Source organism: Cricetulus griseus, chromosome 3 (assembly GCF_003668045.3).
Source record: "Cricetulus griseus strain 17A/GY chromosome 3, alternate assembly CriGri-PICRH-1.0, whole genome shotgun sequence".
NCBI classification, from domain to species: Eukaryota; Metazoa; Chordata; class Mammalia; order Rodentia; family Cricetidae; genus Cricetulus; species Cricetulus griseus.
Window position 1 is genome coordinate 168770747 of NC_048596.1, and position 27983 is coordinate 168798729.

Sequence of the window (27983 nt, forward strand, 5' to 3'; positions counted from 1 at the left end):
CTACTCATTTCTCAGTGTCTCCTTCACCTCCATAGCTCGGAGATCAGTCCAGAAAGCTACTTCCTTTTCTTTTAGCTTCTGGGCTTGCTGAGTGGTGGCTCCAATCTGCAGGTATCCTTCCTTCTGGTCATACTCTGGCCAGTGTGTCAGTCCCTCCCCATTGGGGTTCCTGAGAACAGAGTCAAATGGAGGTCCTTAAAGCCTCTGTGTGGTCCTCAAATTTCTCTGAGGGTTATGGGAATTCCTTGGCATATAACTAAATGCCAGGCAGTCATATAGCCCCAGAGACACCTCCCATCTTTTGGGGGCAGCCCGTCCATTTTTAGGGTGTTCTCACTGTAAGAACACTATAGCTACTGCTTTGGTCACTCAGACTTTAGAAACGACCCCTTCCCATTGGGAGTCTCTCCAGCACCCCACATCACCCATTAAATCTTCTCCATCCTTTTCATCAGCCTCACCCATTTCGAGCAAAATTGCCCCAAAACTTCATCATCATCTTGCTGAGGTTGATCTCCTCCTCCAGGGCACCCTCTGTGGGGAAGAAGACATAAGACCGTTCCTAATCACGGTGAGGTGCATGAGCAGTGCTAGCATAGTCTGGGGGTGTTTAGAAATGTAGCCTTCACTTCTACCATACACCTGCCGAGGAGTAATCCACACTTGTAGTAGAGTTTGAGTGTTCTTTTAAAGCCTGGAAATGACTAGTCTAGGACTCACAAATGGGCATGAGTTTGTACATGAGCTGGCTGCCTTTGTTTCTCATGGTGGCCTGCTCTTCCCTCCCTACTCAAGGCTACAGTGCCAGAGCCCAGTTTCCTTTGGCTCATAGGTTGCTGACTTCGGTCTTCTCACATTCTCTTAGACTCTGAAATATACCAGAACTGTTAGTGTTCTAAGGATTCACCTAAATAGGAGACAGTCAGAGATACTGGTGTGCTATGAATAGCCATTGTTTGATGAGTCACAGGTCACCTACACATGCTGGACATCCAGGTGCTGAAGATATTTGTGAGAAGCTTTCTTTAAACATTGTTATTAAAATGTATTGATTTTTGATATTTTGGCATATAGGAAGAGATATGGAAAGATATATATATATATATATATTATATATATATATATATGTATGTATGTATATGTATATGTATGTATATATATTAGACCCTACCCAAGCTTAACACCAGCATGAATTCTCTCTTCTCTCACATTCTATAGACCCCTGCAATTAGAAGGACAAACAGTTCTCTTCAAGCCTTGGGTGGAATCCTACAGATAATACTCCACTTGGCCTAATGTTATCATAGGTTAGGATCATAAGGTCCCCAATTTGCCTAAGGGTTCAGCTTCCTGTATGCCTGTTAGAGGAGGAGAAACACTGGAAATTGCCTAACATAGTTCTGTCTTTGTTGTAGTTTGGATGTGAAATGTCCTCCTTAGACTTGTGTGTTAGTACCCTAGGTTCCTAACTGGTAACACTGTTTGGAAAGACTGTTGGAGCTTTTAGGATATAGAGACTTGTAGTGAGTAGGTCACAGTGGTGAGCTTTGAGATTTATAGCCTGACTTCACTCCCTAGTCCCTCTCTGCTTCTTAACTCCTAATGCCTCGCTTTCCTCACTGTGGTGAACTGTGACCCTTTGAAATTGAGTAGGAATAAGCCCTTGCTTTGGTCAAGTATTTTGCCACAGAAATGTATAAAGAGACACTTGCTTAAGACCACTGAATCAGGACTAGAATCCAAGGCTCCTAACTTGAAGTTCAAGCCAACAGAGAGCCATTACCTTTTAAAAATGGTGTCCCCCAAACAGAGTAAACTTCATCTCCATGGTCTGCTATCACCATCTTGGGTCTCATGTCAGACACGAAGCTTGGACGATACGCAAATTCATACATGTAGGTGGGGGCTCCAGCATCTGAGAAGACATGGATTCATGTGCAGTGCATGCTACCAGACACCCATGGGTGATACAAAGGCCTCTGACTGTGCAGAAGCCCCTGCTCACCAGATCAACAGCTAAAGGAAAACAGGGACTTATGGGCTCCTAGGGACTTGCTGCTTGAGTGGAACTTGGATTTGAACAGGATTTTATTGAATGCAGTGAGAGAATACAGTGCAGACAGTGTGTGCCTGGATGCATGTCAGGGAGGATCTCCTGTGCTCCTTCATTCTGAGAAGATCTGCACCTAGTAGGCATCTTCTGTCAGCCTGCTTTTAAGCATCCCCAGTGCTTTCCTTGATCATCCAGAAAAGTGATGTGAACCCAAGCCAGCTGCCTGAGCATGAGAACATTTAAATACAAGTCTTTGAAGACAGCAAGCACTCTGTTTCTTAGGATTCATGCTTCTATGAAACTTGGGATTCTTATTTGAGTCGTGCATGAATGGAAGTGTTAAGGCCTTCAGGTGTAAAGGGAAAGTGAGTTTGCCTCTCCCATTTACCTTCCTCTCTCACCATCAAAGACATCATGTCTAAGCCCCATGGCACCATTGCTCCTGCCGGCTGGATCATTGGATCAAGTAATTACTTCTGCTTATACATCCCATACATCCAGGGAGCTCGGTACCAGTGGTCACAGTAGGGCATAGATGCCCACAGAGGAGCTCATGACTCTGAGACCAGAAGGATAAGGCCCTGAATCAGGGGAAAATATCTGACTCCTTTTTTTTTTTGTTTGTTTGCACATAGTAGGGATATTGGAAACTAGACAAAAAAGAAACAAGAAAGATTTTCCTCATAATTTCACCACTCACAGTCCCTTAATGTTTCGGCACAAATCCTTCTGTATATAAAACTGGGACAATATTATCCAACACATCTTGAAACATACTGCAATCATTTTCCATACTATTAAATATTCATCCATAAAATAGCAGACAATTCTTTCTCCTTAGCATGAAGACATAGAGTGGTTTACTAAATTACCCTCTCAGCCTTCACCACTGTTCCGTGGTTTAGCAAACTGTTTCGAAAAAGCATCTCTCTGTGGGCCATGATCCACTTAGTTAGCAGTCAGTTCAAGATCATGCACAAGAACGGTAACCTAGCTTCTGAGACTGGAATGATGGTGGAAGACACCCAGATCCCCAACACTTTGTGTATGAGAACATTTTAGTCAGTGTGATTGGTTGTAAGCCTCTTGACTAAAACCAATGAGATGAGATCAGTAACATTTCTACAATTATAAAACAAGTCTTCAGTGGAAAGCTGGACATAGATCCTTGGTTAACAACAATCAGGGACAATCTAAGAGGTAGAAAAACACAAAGACACACAAACACTCATATACATGTGCACACACACACACACACACCTACACATATACACATGCACATACCTGCATTCACAGACACACACACACACACACACACACACACACACACACGCACATATATACAAACACACAAGATGCACAGACATACACATGCACAGATAAATACACATACACAAGTACATACATGTACACACATACACAAAATATACACACAGACATACACTTACACATGCACACATAGACACACATACATATATGCAGATATTCACACAGGGTGGGGCACAAAGGGGGAGAGAAGGAGGAAGGAGAGGGAGGGACAAGGAGGGGAGGGGGAGAGAGATCAAACTAATCAACTGTGTGTGATTGTCTTTTAAACTCTTTTTGAAGGGGAAAGCATAGAGATTCAATTTACATTTTGTTACTTTATGCTTGTTTTACCACATGGTACTGAGAGGTAAGAAGCTCATATTCTTACATATGGGAAAGCAATTTCCAATGCATGTTAAGAGCTTTAAAGGGTTCCTGTGATCCAGAATAGTAGTTTCACTTCTAAAAGAAGTCAAAACATGACTAGACACATAGTTAAACATCTATACATTTACATGTCAACACAGTGTTATCTGTGTTCCTGAGATGTGAGCCTCCAGCCTGAGTAGCCAATGGGCCAAGGAAAGTAGACCTCATGCACCCATTCCTGAGCTTGGGGTAGATTTTTCTTCTTGATATATTTTTATTGTTATTTGGGAATTCCCATTATATAGTGATCTCTGAGCAAAACCATCATACAAAAATAATTTATAAATGATATATAAGATGTAGAGAAATTATTAGACAGTACAGAAAAAAATCATAGCAGATGCCTCCAGGTGAGGAATTATGAATGATGTCTAGTGTCTTCTTCATGTGTTAGTTTATTTTTAAAAGTTTCTACAAGTGTAAATACATTAATTTTATAATTAGAAAAGTTATTTTTTTTGTCAAGAAGGGTAAGGCACTATAAGAAAATAACCTGCACTGTTCTGGTTGAAATAACTGAACTCATAGTCATAAATACCAGCTGAAAGACTCAAGTGCAGTGTGGTGGGGAGCACGGAACATGCAGGAGGCACATGCTGGATCCATTTTAGCTAGTTGTGCTGCTTAGTTTTATGTCAACTTGACACAAGCTAAAGTTATGTGAAAGGAGGGAATCTCTACTGATAAAATACCTCCAAAATCAGTGATTGATAGAGGAGGGTCCAACCCATCGTGTGTGGTACCATCCCTGGGCTGGTGGTCCTGGATTCTACAAGAAAGTAGGATAAGCAAGCCATGGGGAGCAAGCCAGCAATCCACATCCCTCCATGGCCTCTACATCAGGTCCTACCTCCAGGATCCTTCCATTTTTGTTCCTGTCCTGACATCCTTCAATGATAGAATCAAATAAACCCTTTCCTCTTCAACTTGTGTTTTGTCATGGTGATTTATCATAGCAACAATAACCCTAATGATGATACAGTGTATATCATGTTTATAAAATACTGAATTAAAAATAAAAACTGAATGAAAGGGAACCAGAGAAATATTCCTTGAAATGAAGCAAATGAGCTGGTAAGAAGAAAGGGTCCTGGAAGACTCCCCAAATGGCACCTGGGAGAGCACATCTCATTTTTAGGTGGCTCATGCATTCATAACATCATACTTTACCTGCAATGCACAGCTTTGAGGGCAGTGTTGGAAAATCCCTCAACCTACCCATACCTATATTACTGAGTTGTACAAAGCCTAGGCATGGAAAATAATCATCTGTAGACACCCTCTCCTCATGGCCTAGCACCCTTTGCCTCTAAGCTTTGGGTCTTGTATAGCCTTTGATACTATGTGTCTCGTTCTACTTTTCCTCCAGTCCCACTACTGTAAAGGGAGAAGACACCTTACAGCAACCTCTGATCTTGAACAGGGTATCTGAAGGTTAGTTTCAGGTATCAGTTTGAGTTAATGAAGGTCTTCTGGAAAACCAGAGAGCATTATTTAGGGTGTGAGCAGGGTCTTTCCAGGGCATACAGGAATGTGAGTTGTTACACTAATGGGGAAGGTCTAACCCTTAGTGTGGACAGTTGTCATCAGATCTAGTAGGCATCATAGAGAATAAAGCAGAGAAAAGGTGACATTCTCTCTCCTGGAGCTTCTTCTCTTGCCCCTGAACTTGTGCCCAGGACTCTAGGATATTCACATTTGGACTTTGAGGCTTACACCAGGTGTCCTCAAGGGCCTCAGGACTCCTGAGAAGCACACCATTGTCCTCTCAGACCCCAAGGCTTTCCACCTTGTGATCACTTTGCCAGAACCTCCAAGTCTCTGATCTGCTCTGGACCCAGAATTCTTGGCCTTAATAATCCTACTAGTCAATCCCCCCACCATATCTCCTCTCATCTGTCTGTCTATCAGTTATCTATCACCTACTGGTTCAGTCTCTTGTCAGACTTGGTCAAACTTTCCAAATGTTTATACTTTATATAACAGCGTGACATCACATAAGGATCCCAAGAAGATGCTGCTCTGTCTCCCATACATCCCATGGTCACAGGCAGGTCAGCTCCAGCACCTGTCGTCTTTGGATGAGGCTTTGTTTCTAGCTATGGATTACCTTGCCCATGTGTGCAAAAGGTCAAGGTGTCAAGGAACTAACCCCTGAAATAGCTTGCTACTGATGGCAAGTGTGTGCTGATGGGTATGCCTACCTCCTTCTCTACTCAGATGGGTCAAGCATGGGATGTGTCCTCTGCATGACAGAACTCTTAGCTCCATCCATTGCAGTGGACACATGCTTGGCAATGGACCACTGACTGGCCTCTTTCCAGTATCATACTCTCACTCCTTAGGAGTGTTTATGAAATTAACTCCCTGTTTTAGAGATTCATGTAAAAGAAAACAATTTAGAACACACCCCATATCACCTCTGGGCCATATGGAATGAGCCTCTGAGTCTTGACCCTCAGCGGTTTCCACAACAGACTATAATGGGAGCTAGTGTCCCTCTTGTGTCCATCCTTGGGACTCACCTCTATGATAGCGGGCCACAATCACAGATGGCACAGTGAATAACACATCTCCCATCATGTCTAAAAATAGGTTCTTCATTTTGTAAGGGCTGTCTGATCCTCCCAAATACTTCTCGGTGGCCACTGGAGTCAGTTCCTTAGAGATGTTCTGTAATAAATCAAGAAAGAGCCCGCCCCCAACAATGAGCAATGTAACTTTTCCAGCCCATTGAGGGGACTTCAGTTGACTATGGCCATCTTCGGTGCTGTGCTAATCTTATCTGGGTTGGGGACTCCATATTCCAGTTGCGTTTACTCTACCATTTAATTGACCTGTGACTAGGGAAAGCTCCCAGCCCTTACTTGAATCTCAGTTTTTCCCCATGATACCACCAGCACTTACAGTAAGTGGGTATGACTTCCATAGGAGGGATGTGGCTGTCTTCTGGTCCAGTTTGCCTTCAGAGAGTGGATAGCCCATCATCTGTTAAAGAAATGGTTAGCCGTTTGTAAATCATTGGGAATTAATGGGAAAAACCTAATAGGATAATCAGTCAATGAAACTGATGCAGAATGAAGGTGTTTACAGGTGTGTGGGTTCTGATGAGTTAGACAGCAGTAGTTAACTTGCTGCATTTATCCAGTAAGTGAAAGAACACAAAAGAAATTCAAAATATGCATAGAAGAAGCTGATTGTGTGTGTATGTGTATACATTTGTGTCCAGTGTGTGAATATGAGTGTTTATCAAGCTGGAACACAGAGACCCTCTATGCAGTGAGGGAAAGCTAAGAAAATTGAGGATCCAAGAACTCAGGGACAGAAGGTACAGGACATGCCACTACAAAATCTGCAGCAACCATTATGGTTGTGTCATTTGATAATTTCTGAAAACCTTTACCAAGACCTGCAGAACTCTTATCATGTATCCATGTGTGCAAACCTCTGCAGCCAGAGACAACCTAACATCAGCATGGCTACAGAAGCATGACCTATCTCTTGGGCATTCTTACTTGGGAAGTTTACTGCTGCCAGGAGAAAACCTGGGGTTGAGCAGACTGTCCCCAACCTCTGCTAAAGCAGCTACTATAGAAAGCTTTCATTTAAAAATCTTTATGATGCTCCTTGAGATATTAATGTCTCAACAAAAATAGTTTCCTCAAGGACCAGGGAGTGATTTTCTTTGAAGTAAGAACATTTGGGGAGATTACTCTTGTTCCCTCTGCTAGTCTTTCTGGAAGGAAACATTCCTGACTTTGGTAAGCGCTCAACTTTAACTTCTAGCTGAGTTCTTCCACAAAGAGAAGGCTGTTTCTCCGGCAAGTAAGTGTGGACTAACACTTCTGTATCTGGCCACACTGAGTCACCCTTTCTATCACAGTGACTCTTTGAGAACATCACAACATTGAAGCCTCTCCCATTATTGGTGCCAGTGAGCCTAGTTAACTGCATACTTGATATCTTCCCTAGTGAGCTCATACTAGTAAATGAACCTCAGCATTCTACTTGAATGTGTATTTTTCAATGTTTATTTAAACAAATATAATTTTCTTTTGTAAATTTTCTTTTGTCAATTTTCACTTGTGTAAAACCAGTCTTCCCTGGTCTTAGTTAGTGTGCCTGTGGAGATCTCAGGGCATGTGAGTTCAAATCCAATGTGGAAGCTGCTGAGTCCCAGCCTGACTTCCACACTTCAGCTTCCTCTCCTTTCTAGGCATCCTTTGTTATTCCATCTGAACAATTGCCATCACTTCTTGCCCTTGGGACTAAGATCAAGAGCAATCTGGACAGCTTTTAATCACTACATATCTCTTACTTGGAGCTTTTCATTGTTATTTAGAGGAAAGCAAACAATGTGGAGAGAGGCACTCCTACCACTGTACTTCCCAGGGAACAGTTGGACCATCTTGGAGAATAGTTCCATGGATATGTCCACTTGTGACCATGGGGACAGCTTCCCTGGATTCAAATAGAAATTTGGAAAAGGCAGAAGTCCTGGTCACAGGTGATGATGGGTTTGGGGATTAAGTCTGTAAGATGGCTACATTCTCACCGTGGGAATAAACCAGCCGAACTCTTGCTTGTTGATTCCCACGATGTAGGGTACAGTGTTGAAATTCTTTTCAGCCAGAATCTCTTCTGGTGCCTTTGGCAGCAGCACTCCATCAATCACAGTGGTCAGGAAGGGGTAGCTCTGGAGAACAAAGTGGCATGTGGTTATTTGCTCCACAGATACATGCGTTCTTTTTGCCATCTGTCTGATAATCAAGTACACACTGCCAAACTGCGTAAGCATGGGCAGTGGGCACAGAAGCTCAAGGCCTCCAAAGGGACAAAGTTTCTGTGAAAGGATAGAATTCTGACTTGTGGTGTCTCTGGTAAGGTGATGGGGAGGTGGAAATTCTGGAATACTTGTATATACATAATGGAGTTCTATAGAGATGTGATCCAACTAAAAACATGAAATTCATTGATATGCTTTTTAAAGATTTAATTTTAGCTATGTGCATGTGTCTATGTGAAGGTATCTTGCTTCTTCAAATAAAGCCTGACTGAAGGTCAGAATGGAGCTTGTCAGAAGCTAACCATAAAGGTCTAGAACTCTGTACAGACAGACAGGAAGTGAGATAGCTAGACAGAAGCAGGATATAAGCAGGGAGAAACAGGAACTCACTCTCTTGTCTGCTGAGATGCTAAGGAGGTAAGATGTGCTATGGCTTGTTACTTCTCTGATATCTCAGCATTTCCTCAATATCTTATTCTGGGTTTTTATTACATAGACCAATTAAGAAACTCTAGTTATAGGGTATGTACATGTGAGTGGAGTTTCCCACAGGGGCCAGAAGAGGCACTGGATCCCCTGGAGCTAGAGTTAAAGGTGGTTGTGAGCCACCTAACACTGGTGCTAGGAACCAAAGTCAGGTGCAACAGTAGCAAGTACTCTCAACCTCCAAGCCACCCCTGTGACTCTCTCATGAATGTTTGATGACATCTAACACATAACGTTTGACTGTTATTTGTGGAATTTTTACTCCTGACACTATGGCAGTGCTCAGGATATTTGGGATTGTGGAGCATAGTGCTATTTAAAGGGGTGGATCACTTTGCACTGCCGTGGGAAATGTGCCTGAAGGAAGGGCTTAACCTGTTTCTGACACAAGGAACAAATCTGTAGGTTTCTCTGGCTTCGTTTTCATAACCATATTGTCTACTGCATGTTTTAAATATTCTCGCCCATGTCATAAACCCACAGATTCAGCCTTTCTCCTCGTTTTGCAGCATCGTCAGACATCACAGCTGTCATATTAGCACTCTTCAGAATAACCGCACTTACACGTAGACAAGTCTCTTCTTGTGGGTCTAATGTGTTGCTGACACTGTCACCAAACTCATAGCCAATAGTTCTGTAACTGAAACTTGAAGGACACTCACTTCACACACACACACACACACACACACACACACACACACACACACACACACACACACACACACAATGCACATTACAGCATTAGTGTGTTCAATTACACCTTCTTCCCTGTTCCCTGGAGCTTTTTAAACCAAGAAATCAGTGACAGTAAAGGAACTAACAGTAAAGGAACACTTCCTAGTGAGGTAGATGGAGAAAGGGGTATGTTGTTTTGATTTCAGATGGAATTGGGTGTCATGGGTCTCAGACATTCACCACTCTACCTGTGAGCAGACACAAAGTTCTTTGAGTTTATTAGAGCACTTAGAAACACATGCTTACAAATGGCTCAACTCATAAGCACAGAATCCATGGTTAAGATAGACCACCTTCACCCACTGGTCTACATTCAAATATGAGTTCTCTCTCCCTGAGGACCAAAACCCCTTGCCTCCAAGTCACCTTCTGAGAGCCACCATAACTGGAATTGACTCACACTACATTGACAGATGTCTTAATTTTATTTCTTACCTTTGATGAAAAGTAGTTGAATGATTAAGTGGAGCCTGTTTTACACATTGGCAGTTGGAAATCTGGTTGTGGGTTTGGTTAAATGCATAATCTAGATCTCTGGGATCCACAGAAGTAAACAATTGAACACAGACAATGTGTACTTGTACCTGGAAAAGGCTCGATAAGTGCTAGATATTATTTTCATTGGCAGAGTTCTTTTATCAGTTCAGTCATTGTGGAACTACTTTTTTATGCCATATTTCTAGCTCCATGTTTCATGTACAATATTACCCTCCTTGGAGAACAGATGGAGCTGGCAGATGCCTAGAGTGAAGATCCTGGTTTCAAGGACCTATGCCCAAACTGAAAATATAATGCCTGACATGTTAGCCCTTGCTGTATGTGGTTCATGAAGCAAAGCAGACCCATCACCAAGGCCCAGAATCTAATCCATGCTAGTTAACAGCAGAGAGTAGGTTCTGGGTGCAATTACTGCTGCCTTAGAGGAGGTGTAGAATGCACAGAGGGCTGACAAAGAAGGCTGCCAAAAAGGACCAGATAATGTGAATGGAACAGGTGTTTTTGTCCTTGACAGTGGACTTTGGTAATGAAAAGTGTTGAAGGTGAAGAAGGATTGGGGCATTATTACTTCTTCTCTTTATCTCTTACTCTACAGCTTCCACCAGCAAATCCTGTCAATTATCCCTAGAAAAACATTCAACTCCAAAACTGCTTCTTGCCACCCTTCTGTCCAGGCCTTGGTATAATTTGCCAGGATCTGGGTAGGCTGCAGTGCAGCCCTCCTGGATGGTCTCCGTACCTGCATGGCCCCTTGGCTACTATCTGTTTCCACTTTGTGATCAGTGGATACTGGTAATATCTAAGTCCACATCAGCATATTTTATTTGCTCTGTAGCACATATGCCTCCACTTGGAACAGAAGGCTTCAGGAAGGTCCAGACTGCTATCTGTTTCACAATTGTATGCCAGCTGCTGAACTGGTTCTTGCCTCATAAAACCTTGAAGAATGGCTGAAAGAATTTCACAGCATTCTCATAGGATCATTAGGGAATGGCTGGGATACCCAGGGAGAGAGCATAGAACTGGACTGTAGACACTGCACAGCAATGTCAGAAGACAAAGTCCACTGCTAGGAGGTGGGCATGCAGGACAGGGTGGGAGGGCAATGTTGGAGTTTCTGCTGAGTGCATCCATCAGTCTTGAGCTCCTCAGTGAAGGCTCCTAAGAACCTTACCCAAACATCTTTTCCCCTTGACATTGGAAGGTTCTAGTGTAACTTCAGCTTCCTCTTACAGGACCATATTGTGAGCAGGAAAGGTAAAGGAAACACCTGAGCCCAGGAGACTGAGCTACTTATTGGGGACACTTCCTGTGATGAAAATCTCTGCTTGTGGTTTTCCTGGTTTCATTACTCTAGCAAGTGAATACCTTCTATGGGCCTCTGCAACATGCCCGCAGAGCATAACTGCCATCTCACAAGGATTAATAGTTAATTGAAGCTTAAAGGCATTAAGACTCAGCACCTGTAATGGAAAAGCAGGGACCCTTACCTCTCTGGGGTCACCATGCAAATCAAGAGCAAAGAATTTCTGTGAAGACAAAGGCAGACAATGTGGTGAGCAGGCATCCTTCTACAAAGACCCCCTAGTTACACTCCCTGAGTTGTCAGGTTCTCTGTACTGGTCCCTTCTTGGCTTGCCCCAGTGTGGGAAGACCTGAGCTCTACCGCACACAAGCACATGGTTGTGGAGTAAGACAAGGCAGGCAGGATAGGCACAAACAGAGACAGACCCTGAGATCCAGAGTGAGGCTCCCTAGCTTTGGAGTTGATACTGCCAGTGTGCCCGCCTTTCCTTTGCCTTTTCTTTCTGTGTCACCAGGAGAATAACTGAAATGTCTATATCCAAGCTTTAGAAACCAATTATATTTATTCTTAGTTGGATCATTTTGTGAGAACCTGGTGTGCCAGAACTTATAGGCAGTGCCCCATGTTAATAGGATGTTATGGGTTCCAGTAGTATCTTCCGGCATTTTGGGTTGAGAAATAATGAAAGCAAGAACAAAGGGTAGGGGAGTCAAAGTTTCAAGACCTCCTGACATTGTACTCACGTCTTCCCAATGAAGGGAATAGGTTACATGGCCCTGGATGCTGTGTTTTCTGAGTGTTTGTTCTGACAAGCCTCCCTATGATAACAGAGCATCGTTATCACCCATCTTCTGTGTCACCTTCCTTTCAAGTGTCTTAGCTGGATGTAATGAATGTGTGCTCTCTGTCTTTGCACCCCTTCTAGCCCATTAAGTACCTGGATAGACTTCTGAATGGATGGATAGTCATATGGTACACTGCATATTGGTGAATCTGATGAATTCATTCATAGAAGATAATGAATAGGTAATTGGTAATATATTATTGTTTTTTTTTTGGAATGCATTGGGAGTATGTATAAACAGCTGGATAAGGCATAGGCATTAAAAAGGTCAAGAAAAGTTAAAACAGTATAGATGAGTTGATATTGCATTTGTGGAAGTATAACATGCTTAACTAGATGGATTTGTGGTTGGATAAATGGACGATGGATGGAAAGATGGATGAATGTATAGTTATGCTAGAATCATACTGCTACTAACTTATAATTGATATTTTCTTGTTTTTAATTATTAACTATCTCCATTCTGGACTCCTCCTGATTAAATTCTTACAGAAAGTATTTAATTAACCAACTGTTAGACACATTGTAGCACTTCTGAAAACCTTTGTACATAGATAGTATCTCCAGCCATAAAATTAAGATGGTTGTTGCTTCTGTGAATTGAAAATGCTTAACCTAGTACAAACATCCACCCATAACAATGCTAAAATTAGTATTTTGATAAAGCTGGGGTACTGTTAAGCACTTTTTTCAACAAGTTACTTTTGTACATTTTTGACATTTTAATTGTTTCACAAAAATACTAACTTGTATCAGAAGGCTGACTCTGTCCCTGAAAGGTCCCCATGTAGTTTGTTCAGGGCATGAGGACGGCTGCACCAGGACAGCACTATGGGGGTGCTGGGGTAGACACACCTACCATTTTCAGTGTTGTTGCTAAGAGTTCCTCCTCTGTCTTCTCACGCAGACAGTGAACTATATCGGCTGATGTAGCGGCCTCACACCCTGTAGCAATGGCGACTTGCTGCAGAGATCACAGGCAACAGTAGAGTTAAATGGCATCATCGTTGTGCTCCATGAATACAGAGAGACGGGCTCTATCTCAAGATTGTTGATGTGGGATGTGGTGGCAGAAAGTGTTCTATACCCGCAGGTGAAGGCTCTGGCTGAGCAATATTGCCCCTGTTACCAACTTGGATTGTGATATGAGTCACTTATATATTTGTGTCTTAGTTGCCTTTTTTCTGATAAAATGGGTATGGCTATCTGAAAGTCTACCATTTTGAGAATGATAGTGTGCAATGGTGGCTTGAAATCCCAAATTCTAGCTTTTGGTTTCATACCCCATTGTTACAAAGAACTGTCAAAGCAATAATGGCCCCCACCCCGATCACAAAACAAAACTACCACTCTTGAATCCTGAGGAAGTTTGTAATCTTAGTGGCAGTGGCAGGTGTGGTACCCATGTGGTCTGGAAATGAACTGGCTGGAGGAGGAGGCACAGATGGATACAAGCTGATGGTGGTTAGCACAGGCTACATGTAGGATCAAAAGTAAGAGATCCTTGGCTCAGTCTGTCCTCTGCTCATTCTGTCTATTTTGTCCACACCAGCCTTTTCTCACTCTCTCACACAGGATTCCTCTTTTCACAGGACATTTGCATACTTACTCCTACTTGGGATATCCTCTGCTCATCAGGTGAATATCTATCTTCTTTCTGAGCTTTCTGCTTACTGATTATGATGGTGGATGCCCTTCTGTATGCTGTTAAGGTATGTTTCTCTTATTGGTTGATGATTAAAACACTGATTGGCCAGTAGCCAGGCAGGAAGTATAGGCAGGGCTACCAGTCTAGGAGAATTCTAGGAAGAGGAAGGCAGGGAGGAGCCGCAAGGCAGACACCATGTAGTTACCAGGAAGATAGGACACTGGGCATTCTCTGGTAAGCCAAGACCATGTGGAAATTTTTAGATGAATATAAATGAGTTAATTATTAAGAGAGAGCTAGCCAATAAGAAGCCTGAGCCATCAGCCAAACAGTTTACAACTAATATAAGTTTCTGTGTTTATTTGGGTCTAAACAGCTGTCATGTTTTCATTATTAAACATTCCTTTTGGATTCTTGCAATTCCATCATATTTGGTTATTCTCTTTGCTCTATTCATTTTTCATTATTGAAATAGTGCCATTAGTTTGATTACATAATTTCAAAAAATCAATCTCTCTCATAAGAATGTATGCTTTCTAGGTTACACACACACACACACAAAAAAAAAATATTGAGTGCATGCGTGTGTGTGTGTGTGTGTGTGTGTGTGTGTGTGTGTGTGTGTGTGTGTGTATGTGTGTATGAATAAATGCTACCCAGGTGACCTACCTCAGCCCCACGCCTGGTATTCTCCCTGAACAGACATGGAGTGAGGGCAACACCACTCTCAGAAATGGCCCTGTGGAAGAGGTTCTTGGTCAAAGGAGATAAAACCTAAGAAGGAAGAGGGAGAAGAATTTATGCTCAAGGGAACAGTGTGTAGAAGGGGGGAGGGAGGAAGATTGTAAGATTAGGGAGTTTGCTGTGAGACTGTATATTCTATAATGTCTGAAGCAACACCTGCAAAGTCTCATCAGCATGACTGCCTGAATATGTGCTGGACAAGAACAACGACAATAGACACGTGGATGGGGAAAAGCCCATGAGACCCCATCCCTACACAAAGAGCTACAGGAAAGTAAGGAATACTGAGAGTGGAAGAAATAGTCTTCCACAGGGAAGAGCACATCAGTCAGTTGTCCAGTGCCAAGTGGTCAGTGCTGAAAAGATACACACAGAGAACATTGTAAGGAATGAGCGGGTTGTGTTTAGCAATGTATGTGCATATACATGTGCATATACATCATACACATATATGCATGTAAAACAATGAAAAAAGAGGCCATAAATTTGAATTCTTACTTTTTTATATTTTAGGTTGTGAGCATAGCCTTTAATAGCTTATCCATCTCTTCAGCCTAGTCATTAATTTTAAAGACAACAAAGAGGGGTTTAGAGTTTGGAGGGAAAAAAGAAAGGGAGAAATAATGTAATTTTATTATAATCTCCATAAGCAAAATAAGTAATAAAAGCAATTTGAAAGAATTTAGATAAATAAATATTCTATTTTACAAAATTTTTCATAAAAAGAAAACTTGTTAGCACTGACAATTTCAAGCCAGACCAAATCTGAGCACAGAGAAGGGGAAGTGGGCACAATGTCCCACTCTTAACAGTGGAAAGCTGCTGGGAGAGATAAAATCAGCCTCTCCAGTGGAATGACAATGCAGGCCCCATGCTCAGCAGTAGTTGATCAGAACAGAATGAATTATATGGCTTTTGTGTGTGCTTTTTATTGTTGTTTGGTTTTGGTATTCTTTGTATTTTTTTTTTGTTTTGATTTTTGTTCTTTTCTCTTTTAAGAAAAAGAACATAGAGTTGGGTAGGTATGGAGGTGAGGAGATCTGGGGGGAGTTGGGGAAGCAGAAAGAATATGATCAAAATATATTGTGAGAAAAATATTTTATAACAACCAACAAATACAAAATAAACTAAAAATAAGGAAAATTCATGGTATATATGATAGTAAAAATGAAGGACAATCTAAGGTTCTAATATTATTGTAGTGGGTGATAAACCATGTTTTATGTTTACCATAGAATGCTATGGTGTTGTAAAAGCAAATATTAAAGAAAGGCATTTAGCATTTAGGGAGTTTACAGCAGTCTAATACTAAAGAAAGTTTTTCTTAAAATGGTGTGTGATACATCAAGAAATAGAGAGATAGGATAGGTAGATGATCAACAGAGACCTGGGAGACAAATAGTACTGTGGAAAAAGACAAGGGAAATACAGGTTAGGATGTCATAGTGACAATGCCTGGATGGTGGGATCATGGATGACTTCTTTCTCCTTTGGCATTATCGGCTCTTTTGCTTAGTTTTAAACTCTGCTTTGAAAATATAAAATATTATCCTGTGTGTATTCAGGTATGAAGTTTATACATGTTTAAAAGATAATGGGGCTGACCCTCCAACTACAGCTTTCTACCATTCCCAGTGCCTTCTATAGCTTCCTTCAATGCACACCCATCTGTACACGAGAAAGACCACCGATGCCTGTAGGCTGTGAGCTCCTTCCACTTTCTACTCTCTCTCTCTCTCTCTCTCTCTCTCTCTCTCTCTCTCTCTTCATCTAAAGTAGGGTGCCTTAGGCCGAAGACTGCTGCCCACCACTTTGGTATGAACAAGCCACATGTCAACCTCAGGGGAGGCTGCACCTGCTATCAGCACTAACCATCTCTTTACCTGTAAATCTGGTCTCCAGACAAACATGGACTTTTTACTGACTATTGGCAAAACCACCTTCAAGTCAGGTGAGTCACAAAGCTAAAATGATTAGGAAGAGGAGAGAGAGACTCAATCAAGTGCAAAGACTAGGAATGCCACAGTCCCAGGCTCAGCTGGACATTCTTTTGGTCCTCAGGACACAATGCTGATGTCTGAGCTTTTTGGGCACTCCTGGTCTTTATTTCTACACTGCCTGATGCTGAGCCATGAGTAGTGTCAATCTGAATGCAGGTCTTGCTAGCCAAAGTGCCTGTGGCTGGATTGAATGATCTCCAAGAGGTCTTACCAGCAGCCACATCAACCTTGGACATGGAGTTGGTGCCAGGAACACTTACAAGGACAGAGACACTTTCCCCTCCTGCTGACTCGCCAAAGAGGGTCACAGAGCCTGGGTTCCCTCCGAAGTTTGCAATGTTGTTCTGGACCCAGTGTAGGGCAGCTACTTGGTCGAAGTGACCCCAGTTCCCTCTGCTGTGTTCATCTCCTGTGCTGTAAGAGAAGGATGAGAGTAGGAGTCAGAGGCACTGTGGCTGGCCTATGATGGGTCTGGATGTGGATCATCCCTCAGTGTTTCATGTGTTAAAAGTTTGGTCTTTAATGTGGGGGTGTTGGGAAGTGGTCTAACATTTAAGAGGGGGAGTCCATTGTTAGGTGATTGGGCTATGGAGGGCACTAGGAAGGATGCAGTTCTAGTAGCATTCTGCTTAGTTCTCATGAAAAAGTCACAGAAAACTGTACTTGCTCCTACTTGCTCTCTGGCTTTCTGCTACTCCCTTTTGTCACAATAGCAGCTGTTGGAATGAACCCAGAGGTCTTTGCCACAGCTGACGCCATGCTGCTTGGACTTTCAGCCTTTGAAGCTGTGTGATAAATAAATCTCATTAAATTTTTTAAATATATTCTATTATTAATTATGTGTGTGCCTGCATGGGTCTGTGCTTTTGAGGATGCTGGTGCCTGCAGGAAGCCAGAAGCATGGGATCTCCCGGGAGCTCAAGTCATAGGCAATTATCAGCTGCCCAATGTGGGTGCTAAGAATTGAACGTGGGTCCTCTGCAAGATCAGTATTCACTCTCCGCAACGCAACCCCAGATTTTACAAAATACTAAGCTTCAGGTGTTTGTTATACCCATGGCAAGCAGCCTAAGACAGAAAATTGGTACCAAAGAGAGAGTTTGTCTGCTGACATCACTGTACTAGAACATGTGAAAGTGGCTTTGGGAAAAGTCTAAAGTGTTTGCAGGAGCAGGCTGGTCATCCTGAAGTGTTGTATGGGAGAGTGCTATAGATGACTCAGGTACAAGCTATGATTAGAATAAAGAACACTCTGTGCATCTTTGCAGAGAACTTGAGGAAGCCATGTCCACACCTGAAAGCCTTACATGAGGCTAAAATTAAGAGTGGTGGAATACTTGACATGGTGGAAAAATTTCTAAATAGCAAAGGCACAGTGTGGTCATTATTGGCTGCTGATAGTGAGATTTTCAGCTGAAGAGTAAAGAGAAACAGAATAGAAATATGTGGGAAATTATTGTGTGGCTAGAGAAGGAACAGATGCAAAGCATTTAGAGTCAAGAAACAACTGGCTAAAGACACTGGCAGGTGGCTGATGATCAGGATAATTGGAAACGGCCTTGAGACCATCTACCACTAGCACAGAGGTCTGCCAATATGTGATGACTTCAAGAAAAGGACTCAAGACCTCTTCTTGGACTTCCTATCCAAAGCTATCTAAAGGTTTTACTCCTAGCTGGCACAATCTCCAACTATAAGCTATAAACACTCTTGTTTGGAAGGTGGATGTGTGTTTTCTGTAAGCACTCGAGCCCAATGAGGAGCAGCCACTGCATGAAGGAAGCAGAGAAAAAGCTAAATGGTCACTACAATAATGTAGACCAGACACAGGGCTTTTATCTTGGTAGAAACAAGGATTAAACCAATGATAGTGCTCTGAATATATTTGGAGGGTAGAACCTAGGCAAAGAGACATGGTCCCTTAAAGGGTGATGTATTCGTTCCTGAGTTAGACCAGAGCCAACTTCTAGATCCATAGTTTCCTCAGTAGTGGCTGCAGCTCAGCTAGACTACTTGGCAACCATCTCAGGGATGCATGGAGTATGTAGAAAGGCCTGCAAGAACTATAGTACAGGAAACCTGGTCCTGACCTCACAGAGTTGATGGAGACTCTAGTCTGGACTCCAACATGTGCCAGATGCTAAGGAGGGAGTGAGCTGTGAGTCCTCTCTGCCACTCTCCAGATAACACTGTTTCCTTGGGTTAGGTCCTCTGACAGCTTCCATCCACCCTGGCCACTCCATTCCCTAATACACAAGCATTGTGCTTTCTGTCCCAGGAGATGTGCAACATTGAACTTCTGTGTTGGTCAGTGACTGATGTCGGGAATGCAGCGTGTTGGGCATAACAGGTGAAAGGAGACACGGGTTTCATAACTGATAAAATAAGAGCTAGGCTTTGAAAGATGAGTGAGATTAAAACAGGCCTTCCAGGCAGAGAGAACAGTATACACAAAAACCCAGAGCATGTGTACAAGTGTGGTTGAGGAAAGAGAAAATAGGCAGGGTCCAAACTGAAGAAACACAGATACTTTAATGAATGCAGATAGAATTACCAGGGATGGGTCCTAATGTTCTGATAAAGGGTTGTTAAAGTACTCTGCAAAAGTCCATTATCTTACCTGAGAAATCCCCAGATGCCCAGGCGGTATTGAATGACTACCACCACCACTTTTTCATGTGTAGACAGGGCCAGGCCATCAAAAGTCGATGCCCCACCAGACAGTAAACCACCTCCATGGACCCACACCATCACCTGGACAGGCATCAAGAAACCATTCAGGTTATAAGACATAGAGAAGGACCGACATTGGATGACCTAGTTATTTCTTGGTTATGACTAAGGAAGCCATTATCCAAAGTTCATGAGTGTCTCCCATGACTATAAAAGGCCCAAATCCCTCTCAGCTCTTTAAACTTAGTCCCAGACCACAATCCCACTCAGTGCAGCCTAGTTACTCATTATCATTACCCTTCTCTCCAGTCTAAAGGACCATGTCTTTCAATAGTTCTTTTTGTTTGTTTCGTTTTGTTTTTCGAGACAGGGTTTCTCCTTGTAGCTTTGGAGCCTATCCTGGCACTCGATCTGGAGACCAGGCTGGCCTCGAACTCACAGAGATCCACTTGCCTCTGCCTCGTGAGTGCTGGGATTCAAGGCACGCACCACCAATGCCCAGCTCAATGGTTCTTCTAACTGAGAATGCTATTATGGGAACAGCAAAACCAAGGATGTCACTTTGTCTCCAGAACACCACCCATCTCATGCCTGATCATAACAAGGGGTGGTGCTTACATTTTGCCTTTACCTCAGTGCAGGGGTGAGCTAACTTTCCTTTCGACTGAGTATTATCTCAGGAAGTACACATGTCCCCAATGGTACCCCTTCTTTAGGTGTCTCCCCTCAACCTTCCTCAAGCCTTCCCATCTCCTAAGCCTAGATACCATCTACCTTTTCAAGAAGTCTTTAGATACTGACCTTAACTGACAGCCTACAGCCCACCAGACACTGCAATATGGATTAAGGATTGTGAGAAAAGGAGTAGGTACAAAGGTACAATTTCTGATTAATTGCTCCCTATGTCACAATTCAAGGAAGAACTAAAAGGCTAAAATCCTACAATGTTGTTAATAAAATAAAAAATAGCTCATGAACTGTGAGATAATTGCTGTTCAAAGTATTTTAAAATTACCTATCCATGTATCAGATAGGCTTGAGGATCCACAGCTCATCAGGGGTGGAGGAGGCAAGACTTGACCTAAGCCCTACCTCTCTATAGCCTACAGCTGCAGCTCAGTGAGTTAGCTGTCGGGGCTATGAGGGCAAAGGGCAGATGCGCTTGAAGCCTTGTGTGTGCTCATCCATGTCCAGAACATGGCTTGAAAGTCAACACTGCATGCTCACATGGATGGTGCCCATGTGAAGAAACAGACTGAAAAAGTTAGAATAGCGGGTCATTCATCTTCTCAAAGGCATGCCCAGGATTAATCCACACTCTGTTCTCTAGGACCTGTGTTTACAGCTGGACCATCTCCTGTCTTTAGACTCCCACATCACCTGATTCTCCGCCCCCTGGCACCCTGACACCCCGAGAGAAGAACTGAGGCAAGAATATCTCAGAGTGAAGGCTGGTGGGCAATGACAACCTGAAGAAACTACTATATGGCATTTTCCATCCTAACTTTCTCCAGAAGACCATCTTCTGTCTATCTTGAGACTTGTAACTAGCAGCCTGCCCCATCTCTGGGCCTTTGTTTGTATGGAAATGCTGACTCACTGGGTAATTCGTCTTTGCCAAAGGCAACTAAGGAGTGAAACAAATTATAGTGATGTCCCAGATGTCTGGCAAAGGAAAAGCTTCTGGGACTGTCCCAGTCTGCATCCCACACACCTTCATCATGGGATCATGATCGTTTTCACAGATGGAACCTGGAGTACTTGGAAGGCCACACACTTGTGTGATTTCCAAGTCCATGTTAAAAGACATGGTTTGAAGATTGGGGCCCTAAGTTCTTGGTCCATTAGCCCATAATTTATAGCTTCCCCCATCTTTACTTTAGTTGCTCCAGCCATAAAAGTGGGACTAGATGAATGTTGGGCTGTTAATTCTTCCTACTTCCTACTTTATGGAGATTATGTCTTAATTCCTCAGTGTCAGATTCCTAAACAGAAATTAAGACAACCAACATTGGTTTCCTAATATGACTGTGAGAGAAAACAGAAGAATTAGGATCTGATTCCAGATACACTGCATTCTCCCACATATGCCGAGTATCATTGGGGAAAACTGAAATAATGAAATAAATTTTTCTGCAGTCAAGGGAATTCAGAGGCCTGGCTAACAATACCTGCACCCCAAGCATCCTTCATCCTCCTCTAAACTGCCTTGGAAAATCCGGGATGCTGAAGTCCCAGGGTGCTTACCGGCAACTTGGCTTTGGTGGTCAGGTCAGTGGGTGAGTAAATATTTAAGTAAAGGCAGTCTTCAGAATACTCAAGAGGAACGCCTTCTAGTTGGTTGGTGAAGACATCAGAGAGCACTGGCCCCACCCCAGTAATCTGGGAGCACCTGAGAAGGTGGGAAAGAAAGAAGAGCCCCAGAGTCAAATAAAGTCCAGGGAGGGCTTTCTACTATCTGATTTAAATTCACAAATTGCATTGACATTACTAGGATTGAGACAATGGCATGGATAGGAAACTATCTGGGTACCCGGGTAAGAATCCCGGAACCCCATGAAGACCATGCAGAAGCACAGACACTCATTACAGTCACATAGCAGATCCAAGGGGGACCTAACATCAACTCTAGGCCTTATTTTGTGATGAAATAGCTGTACAGGTCCTGCAGGGGGATGGATGCCCATCAGATCCCATGAGACAGTGTCTCCACCATCTAACTCACACAGATATTGAGGTGGCACAGTCTCCTCAACTCCAGATGCTCTTACAGCAGTGGGCATGTGTCTCTTCCATTTAGGGAAGTTCTGGGAGGATATCCTTGCCTGGCCACTGGGACATGTTTCCAGGCTTGAATGCCCGGGGAAGCATGGTCATGCAGCACTGGAATTCTCATATGTGCTCTGGGGCCATCTCATCTGGAAAGCCTCAGGACCTACAGCAAGCCTGTGTCAGCATGCCCTGTGTTGAAATTTAAGAAAAGTGGTGCACAAGAGAAAGACGCCATGTGATAGGGTTCAAGCAGTGGTTTTTTTTATTAGGGAAAGGGATCATAAAAAAAGGAAAGGGAAGTTGGGGAGACCAGCTGCTGGAGACAGCAGCAGCAGTAGAGAGGAGAGAGAAAAGAGGGAGAGAGAAAGGAAAGAGAAAGAGGAGGAGAGAGAGAGAGAGAGAGAGAGAGAGAGAGAGAGAGAGAGAGGGACAGAGAGAGGAAGAGAAAGAGAGAGAAGGGTGGGAAGTAGGCAGGGCCCTTTTAAAAGGGAACATAGTGAATATGCATAGGTGGTGCTCTTAGTGGCTGCAGCTGAGGGCATATTCTGTCAGAACCCCAAGGACAGGCCAGTACAGATGCCTGAATGCTAACACTCTGTACTACTGATATGGGTACAGTTGTCACCAGCTTGAGAAACACAGCATCCAATCTACTCTTGGAGATTTCAGGTACATAACTGACTGTAGAGACTAGTAGACAGTTTGGCCTTCAATGTGTCGATGTTGTACAATGACCACAAGCATCAGGAACATTCAGGACTTCACAACCTCAATAAATATACAAAATAGGGCAGCAGAGATGGGCCCCCACAATGACAGGGATGTGGGATCTCTCAGAGCTCTGACTCCAGTTGTTTTTCTGTTTAAGGAAGAATAACAAACTTTAAGGGAACACAAAGAAATGACTCATAAGTTCATCATAGAAGTTTTGTTTGGAAAGAAGTAAAGTTGTCTATGTAGAGATATTTCTATTTGCTTTTTGTTAGCAGATAGAGTTGATACCGCTGTGAAAGAAATTTAACATAGAGATTAAATGTTAAAAAAAATTAAACATGGATGTTGAAACTGAAAACTACAATGAATGAAGTGAAAAATGAACTAACATCAAAGGCACCAAACAGCAGATCAGTGCTTGAAGACGTTCATACTTCCTTTTGTCATTTTTATGATGCTAAGGGCTTTTGAACTTGCTAAGCAAACAGTTTACCACTGAGCCATAACCACAGTTCCAAGGCAGTTTATTTGAAAGTACACATACTGAGAAAAGAATGTGGATGGACAAGAAAACTTGGGAGACCCATCAGAAACATCAAAAGAGCAAACAGGGAGATTATTGGAGATAGTTGACAAAGACAAGGAACAGGGCAGCTTATTCAAAGAACATAACAGAGACTGTTTCAGCCAGGAGGGAGATGCTAAGATCCAAATATAAGGACATATATCACAAGTTCAATCCAACCCAATAAGATCACCTATGACATATTATAAACACACTCAACAATCAAAGGTAAAAGAAAAAACCAGTAAGAACAGCAAGTAACACATAAAGGAGTTCTAATATGCCTGGACAAACAAAAGGGAAGGAATTTATTGCTTTGAGCTTTGCCATACAAGAACTACTAGAGTTTCCAGATAGAAGACAACATGTAACAGGGATTTTAACCTTTGCTCACAGTAAACACAGAACAATTCCATTTGTATTAGCATTGTAAGCATGTTAAATATTCACGCCTACTTTTAAACCGACAAAACTTTTTATTTAATAAAATAATATCTATTGAATTTGGTGATAATATGCAAGACAAAATGTGACATTAAAAATTCAAAATAGAAGGACAGAGTTGAAATTTAGAGTGTCAGTTTTCTTTATGATTGAAAGTGGGGTCTTGTCAGGTTAATACTGTAAGTATAAGGTGTTTGCTGTAAGCTCTGCAGTGACTACAAAGCAAATGCTTATCATGGAGGTACTGGAAAAAAGTCAAAGGATCAAGGGCTACCACTTGAAAAAACTACCTAACTACAAAGGAAGACAGTGAGAGGGAGGAAAGGAAGGAGGGACAGTGTAAAAGCTAGGTGCCTTAGCTGAGAGGCTACCTGGGAACTCTGAGCTGCTGGTCTCAGCTACAGCACTCACAACATTGCACCCCCAACACTAGCAGCTTCATCCATGGAAAGTTCAAGACAGCAGAGATATGATCCCTGTGTTTTATCTTCATATCGGTATTTTATCCACAGTAGATCACCAATCATTTGAACACACCACAGAATTCATTCTCTTGCTTTGTAATTATTCTCTCTCTCTCCTCTCTCTCTCTCCCTCCTCTCTCTCTCTCTCTCTCTCTCTCTCTCTCTCTCTCTCTCTCTCTGTGTATCTCTTTGTCTCTTTGTCTCTTAGAACACAAATTCAATTCTCTGTGTCTTCTAGAATACAATCTCAATGAAGGTAGGAGATCTTTATTTGTTCACTGATGTGTTAACAGAACCTAGAATATGTCTGGAATATGACAGGTGCCCAACAGATACATCTTTGGTAAAAGACTCTAGGGCACTCTAACAGTTATGGACCATCTTTGAGATCTAACAGTATGTTAAGGATATGTAAACAAAGTATAATCAATTAGAGAACCCTCTCAACTCTTTCCTATAGCTCTCTGATGCAGATATCCTTCTGAAAGAGACCCAGGCTCACCCCAGCAGCTTACATGGGAGGGTAGGAGGTGGCATTCTTCACGAAGTTCCAGGGCTCTGGAGGCTCTGGTGGAGCAAACCTCAGGGATCCAAGAGGAGGCTTGGCAAAGGGAACTCCCAGAAAGATGGCCACAGGCTGTGCAAATCCTTCTAAGCTGACATACTTCCCCAGGACTTTGCCATGAGCCGTGTCCACCACCGGTGATGAGGATGGGTGTCCTGATGATCATGGAATAGAAATAAGAATGCACCAGAAGGGTTATCTTACTTTCTACTTTTAGATATGTGGTCATGAATAAGTTACCATAGCCAGGTAGGCATTGTTTCTAATATAAAATTAGGGTGAGAAAAACCATCCTTCCCAATTCAGAGGGATATCAGAAGAGGTAAACTAGAACTGGAGGCAGAAAAGCAGCCATCCCATCGGTGCTGGAAGAAAACTAGCAGGGAACCCCGGAGGCCACACCCCAATTTCATCTTCAGGAAGTCCATTCAGGATTCTTCCAGTCCCTTGGTTTCCTCATCTGTGACATGGTCATGTTAGGGTCTACTTAGGTAGACTTCTTTGGGAAGTAATACAAAATGTAATGCACATCTGGCACATAGTAAGGCTCCCTGTGTTTACATTCCATCTGACATAAGTTGTAGCATTTGCATTCATTTTTGTTTTTTATATTTCCCATCCCAATTGCACATTTTCCACCCTGGCTACTGGCTTCTACCCACTCCAAGTCTGGAAGAGCATCACTGACTAACACAGGCCACAGCTAGTGATTTTGGCTCCTCTTGTACTTCTCCCTTGGTATTCTTTCAGCTCCTCTTGTACTTCTCCCTCGACTTCTCCAGTGCTTCACCCTTCCTTCTGCCACCACTTTGGTGGATGTCCTCAGTTGTGACTGTTTTCATGTTTTGGACTGGCCACTTTTGCTACTTTGCAACCTGGGGTTCCATAAAGACTTTCTAGGGCCATTGGCTGTTCTTTGGTAAGACCAATTTTGAATTATTATTTTCTTCTGACCACACACTTGAGTGGAGATGTTGACACATTGTCTGTATTTAAATGGGGACATTGGAGGATGAGAAAATAGAATCATGTTCTGGGAGGGCTGCTCTGAGATATTAGCCCTCTCCCAAAGCTCCATAGGAGAACATATGATCCATGGTTGTCATCAAGTCCTTCAGCATCAGGGAAGAGGGTCATGGTGGCTTTTTATAGTGCTACACCAAGTAGGACCAAGACAGGGGTGAAGCTGTAGGAAATTGGGAGAAGGATTGTATTCTCCACAAGAATGGAGCCCACAGGATAGACAGGAGCCTGGCCAGGGTGACTGTACTAAGAAAGACCAGAAGAATATTCTTGACTCCAGAATGGTCCCTGCTGTGTACTTGTCTACTAAGCAAAACTCAGTTCCTTAGCTAGGGATTTGCTATCCTTCCCATCATGAACCTGTATATTTCAGGTATCCCCCCCCACCTGCCATGGACCCTACTTAGCAGTATTTGTAGCCCATTTATCCTTCCCAGACAGGGTTTGTATTTTGGCATCTGAGTTGTCCCTGAACTCTTTGCTTTCACTTATGTAACTCCTTTCTCCCTCCCTCTATTTATAAGTCCAGAGACCACAAGTCCCAGCTCCCAATGGTGATCTGAAAGCCTTATTCTCTCTTCCAACTCCTTGTGGTTCCTTCCTGTTTTCCCTCCCATCTAGGTGTATCTATGCCTTCCTCTACAAGGTCAGGCCCCTGCATCTAAGGGCTACCTCTTATTCATCTACTCACCCAGCATACAGTTCAGCACCAACACCTCTTGGGAACTGAGGAAAAAATTATCTTTTCTGTAGGTGGCCATTGGCTCTTAACATGCTGACTTGACCATATTTCAAGTTGTTATTTATATACCCCATTTCAAATACCACCTCCTTAAACCCATCCATTTTTTATGTGCTTCTAGCCCAGACAGTATGCTAAGTGCTACAGAAACAACCACCTATTTCACCCTCACTACAGCCCAGTAAGGAAAACTATTGTTTTCCTAATGCCCAGATTCGTGACCCAGGCATACATAGTAAAAGGGCCTTGCCCAAAGGCACAGGGCTGAGAAGGGCTGAGCTAGGCTCTAGTTCTGCACCTGAACTCCTGGTTTGAGACTGTTAAAACTCTGCTGAGCCTCCTTCCTCATCTGACCAGGGCTGGAGCAAGACCTAGGAGATAGCTCAGGGCTCCCTTAACTCCTCATGTTGAAGCAGAAGGTTAGCTATTGACTTTCTGGCACTTGCAGTCAGAGTATCAGGGTGTTTTCCTTCCCTGCATCTCTGTGGTGGGTAGATCTTGCTGGACTCTGATTCTCAGAGCCCATATTGAAATCCAACTGGTGAGCAGTGAGTCAATATGGAACCTGTCATATATTCTCTTATACCTACCTTCACCCTCCTCAGCCTAGGCCAAGGAGCTTCAGATGTGCCCCAGTGTTTGCTTTTTAGAAGAACTCACCAAAAGCCAGGCAAGTGTTGAGGGATGCCAGGACCAGAGCAAAGAGCCACATGGTGGAAGGCAACCTGCTCTGGCGCCCTGTGAGGTGGTCTTGAAGCTCTTCTGGGGTGCTTTGAATACCCTTCCTGAGATGGTGAGGTCTTGTGACCACCCCCATCCATGTGCAATCCAGTTGTCTAATCATGAGAGGAAAGGCGCTCTCACTTCTACAGAGTTCCTAGGGGTCTGATGACAACCCAGGACAGGCCCAGTCTGAATGCCAGTTCTTATAATTGTTTCCAGACTCAACTATCAGATTACTGATGATCTCAAACTGGTCCAACAACTTCTTACATAAGGTCTCTCCCTTGTGGCTCTCTAACCACCAAGAGCTTCTCAAAGGCAGGCACAGTAAATGGCACCTTCAGGCAGGGCTCAGCTTTGTTCTGAGACCCTCAGAAAAAACTGGAAGGTTTGGAGCAATGCAGAGCTCTAGAACTGCTGTCCTGGGAGTTAGCACACATCTGCAACTTCCCTGGGCTAGG

The 27983-nt window shown here is 43.0% G+C and overlaps 1 protein-coding gene across 1 annotated transcript; it reads right to left on the reverse strand.

Annotated features, from left to right (window-relative positions):
• On the reverse strand, positions 1-27511 carry LOC100766630 (liver carboxylesterase 1-like). Its single transcript, XM_027405601.2, has 14 exons — positions 27460-27511; positions 24985-25189; positions 21758-21902; positions 19458-19591; positions 17098-17251; positions 14763-14867; positions 13305-13409; positions 11786-11824; positions 8346-8486; positions 6698-6778; positions 6316-6463; positions 1784-1915; positions 462-534; positions 1-169 (listed from the first exon to the last, which is right to left on the reverse strand). Exons 1-14 carry the CDS (start codon positions 27509-27511, stop codon positions 1-3), a joined length of 1683 nt encoding a protein of 560 aa, XP_027261402.2.
• Positions 27512-27983: the final 472 nt, after the last annotated feature.

Coding starts and splice junctions, on each gene's coding strand:
- LOC100766630 (XM_027405601.2), bottom strand. CDS start 27,511: ATGTGGCTCTTTGCTCTGGTCCTGGCATCCCTCAACACTTGCCTGGCT. Junction 25,190..27,459: donor CAACACTTGCCTGGCTTTTG/GTGAGTTCTTCT, acceptor CATGATCATCAG/GACACCCATCCTCATCACCG. Junction 6,464..6,697: donor GGAAGTCATACCCACTTACT/GTAAGTGCTGGT, acceptor GATTTATTACAG/AACATCTCTAAGGAACTGAC.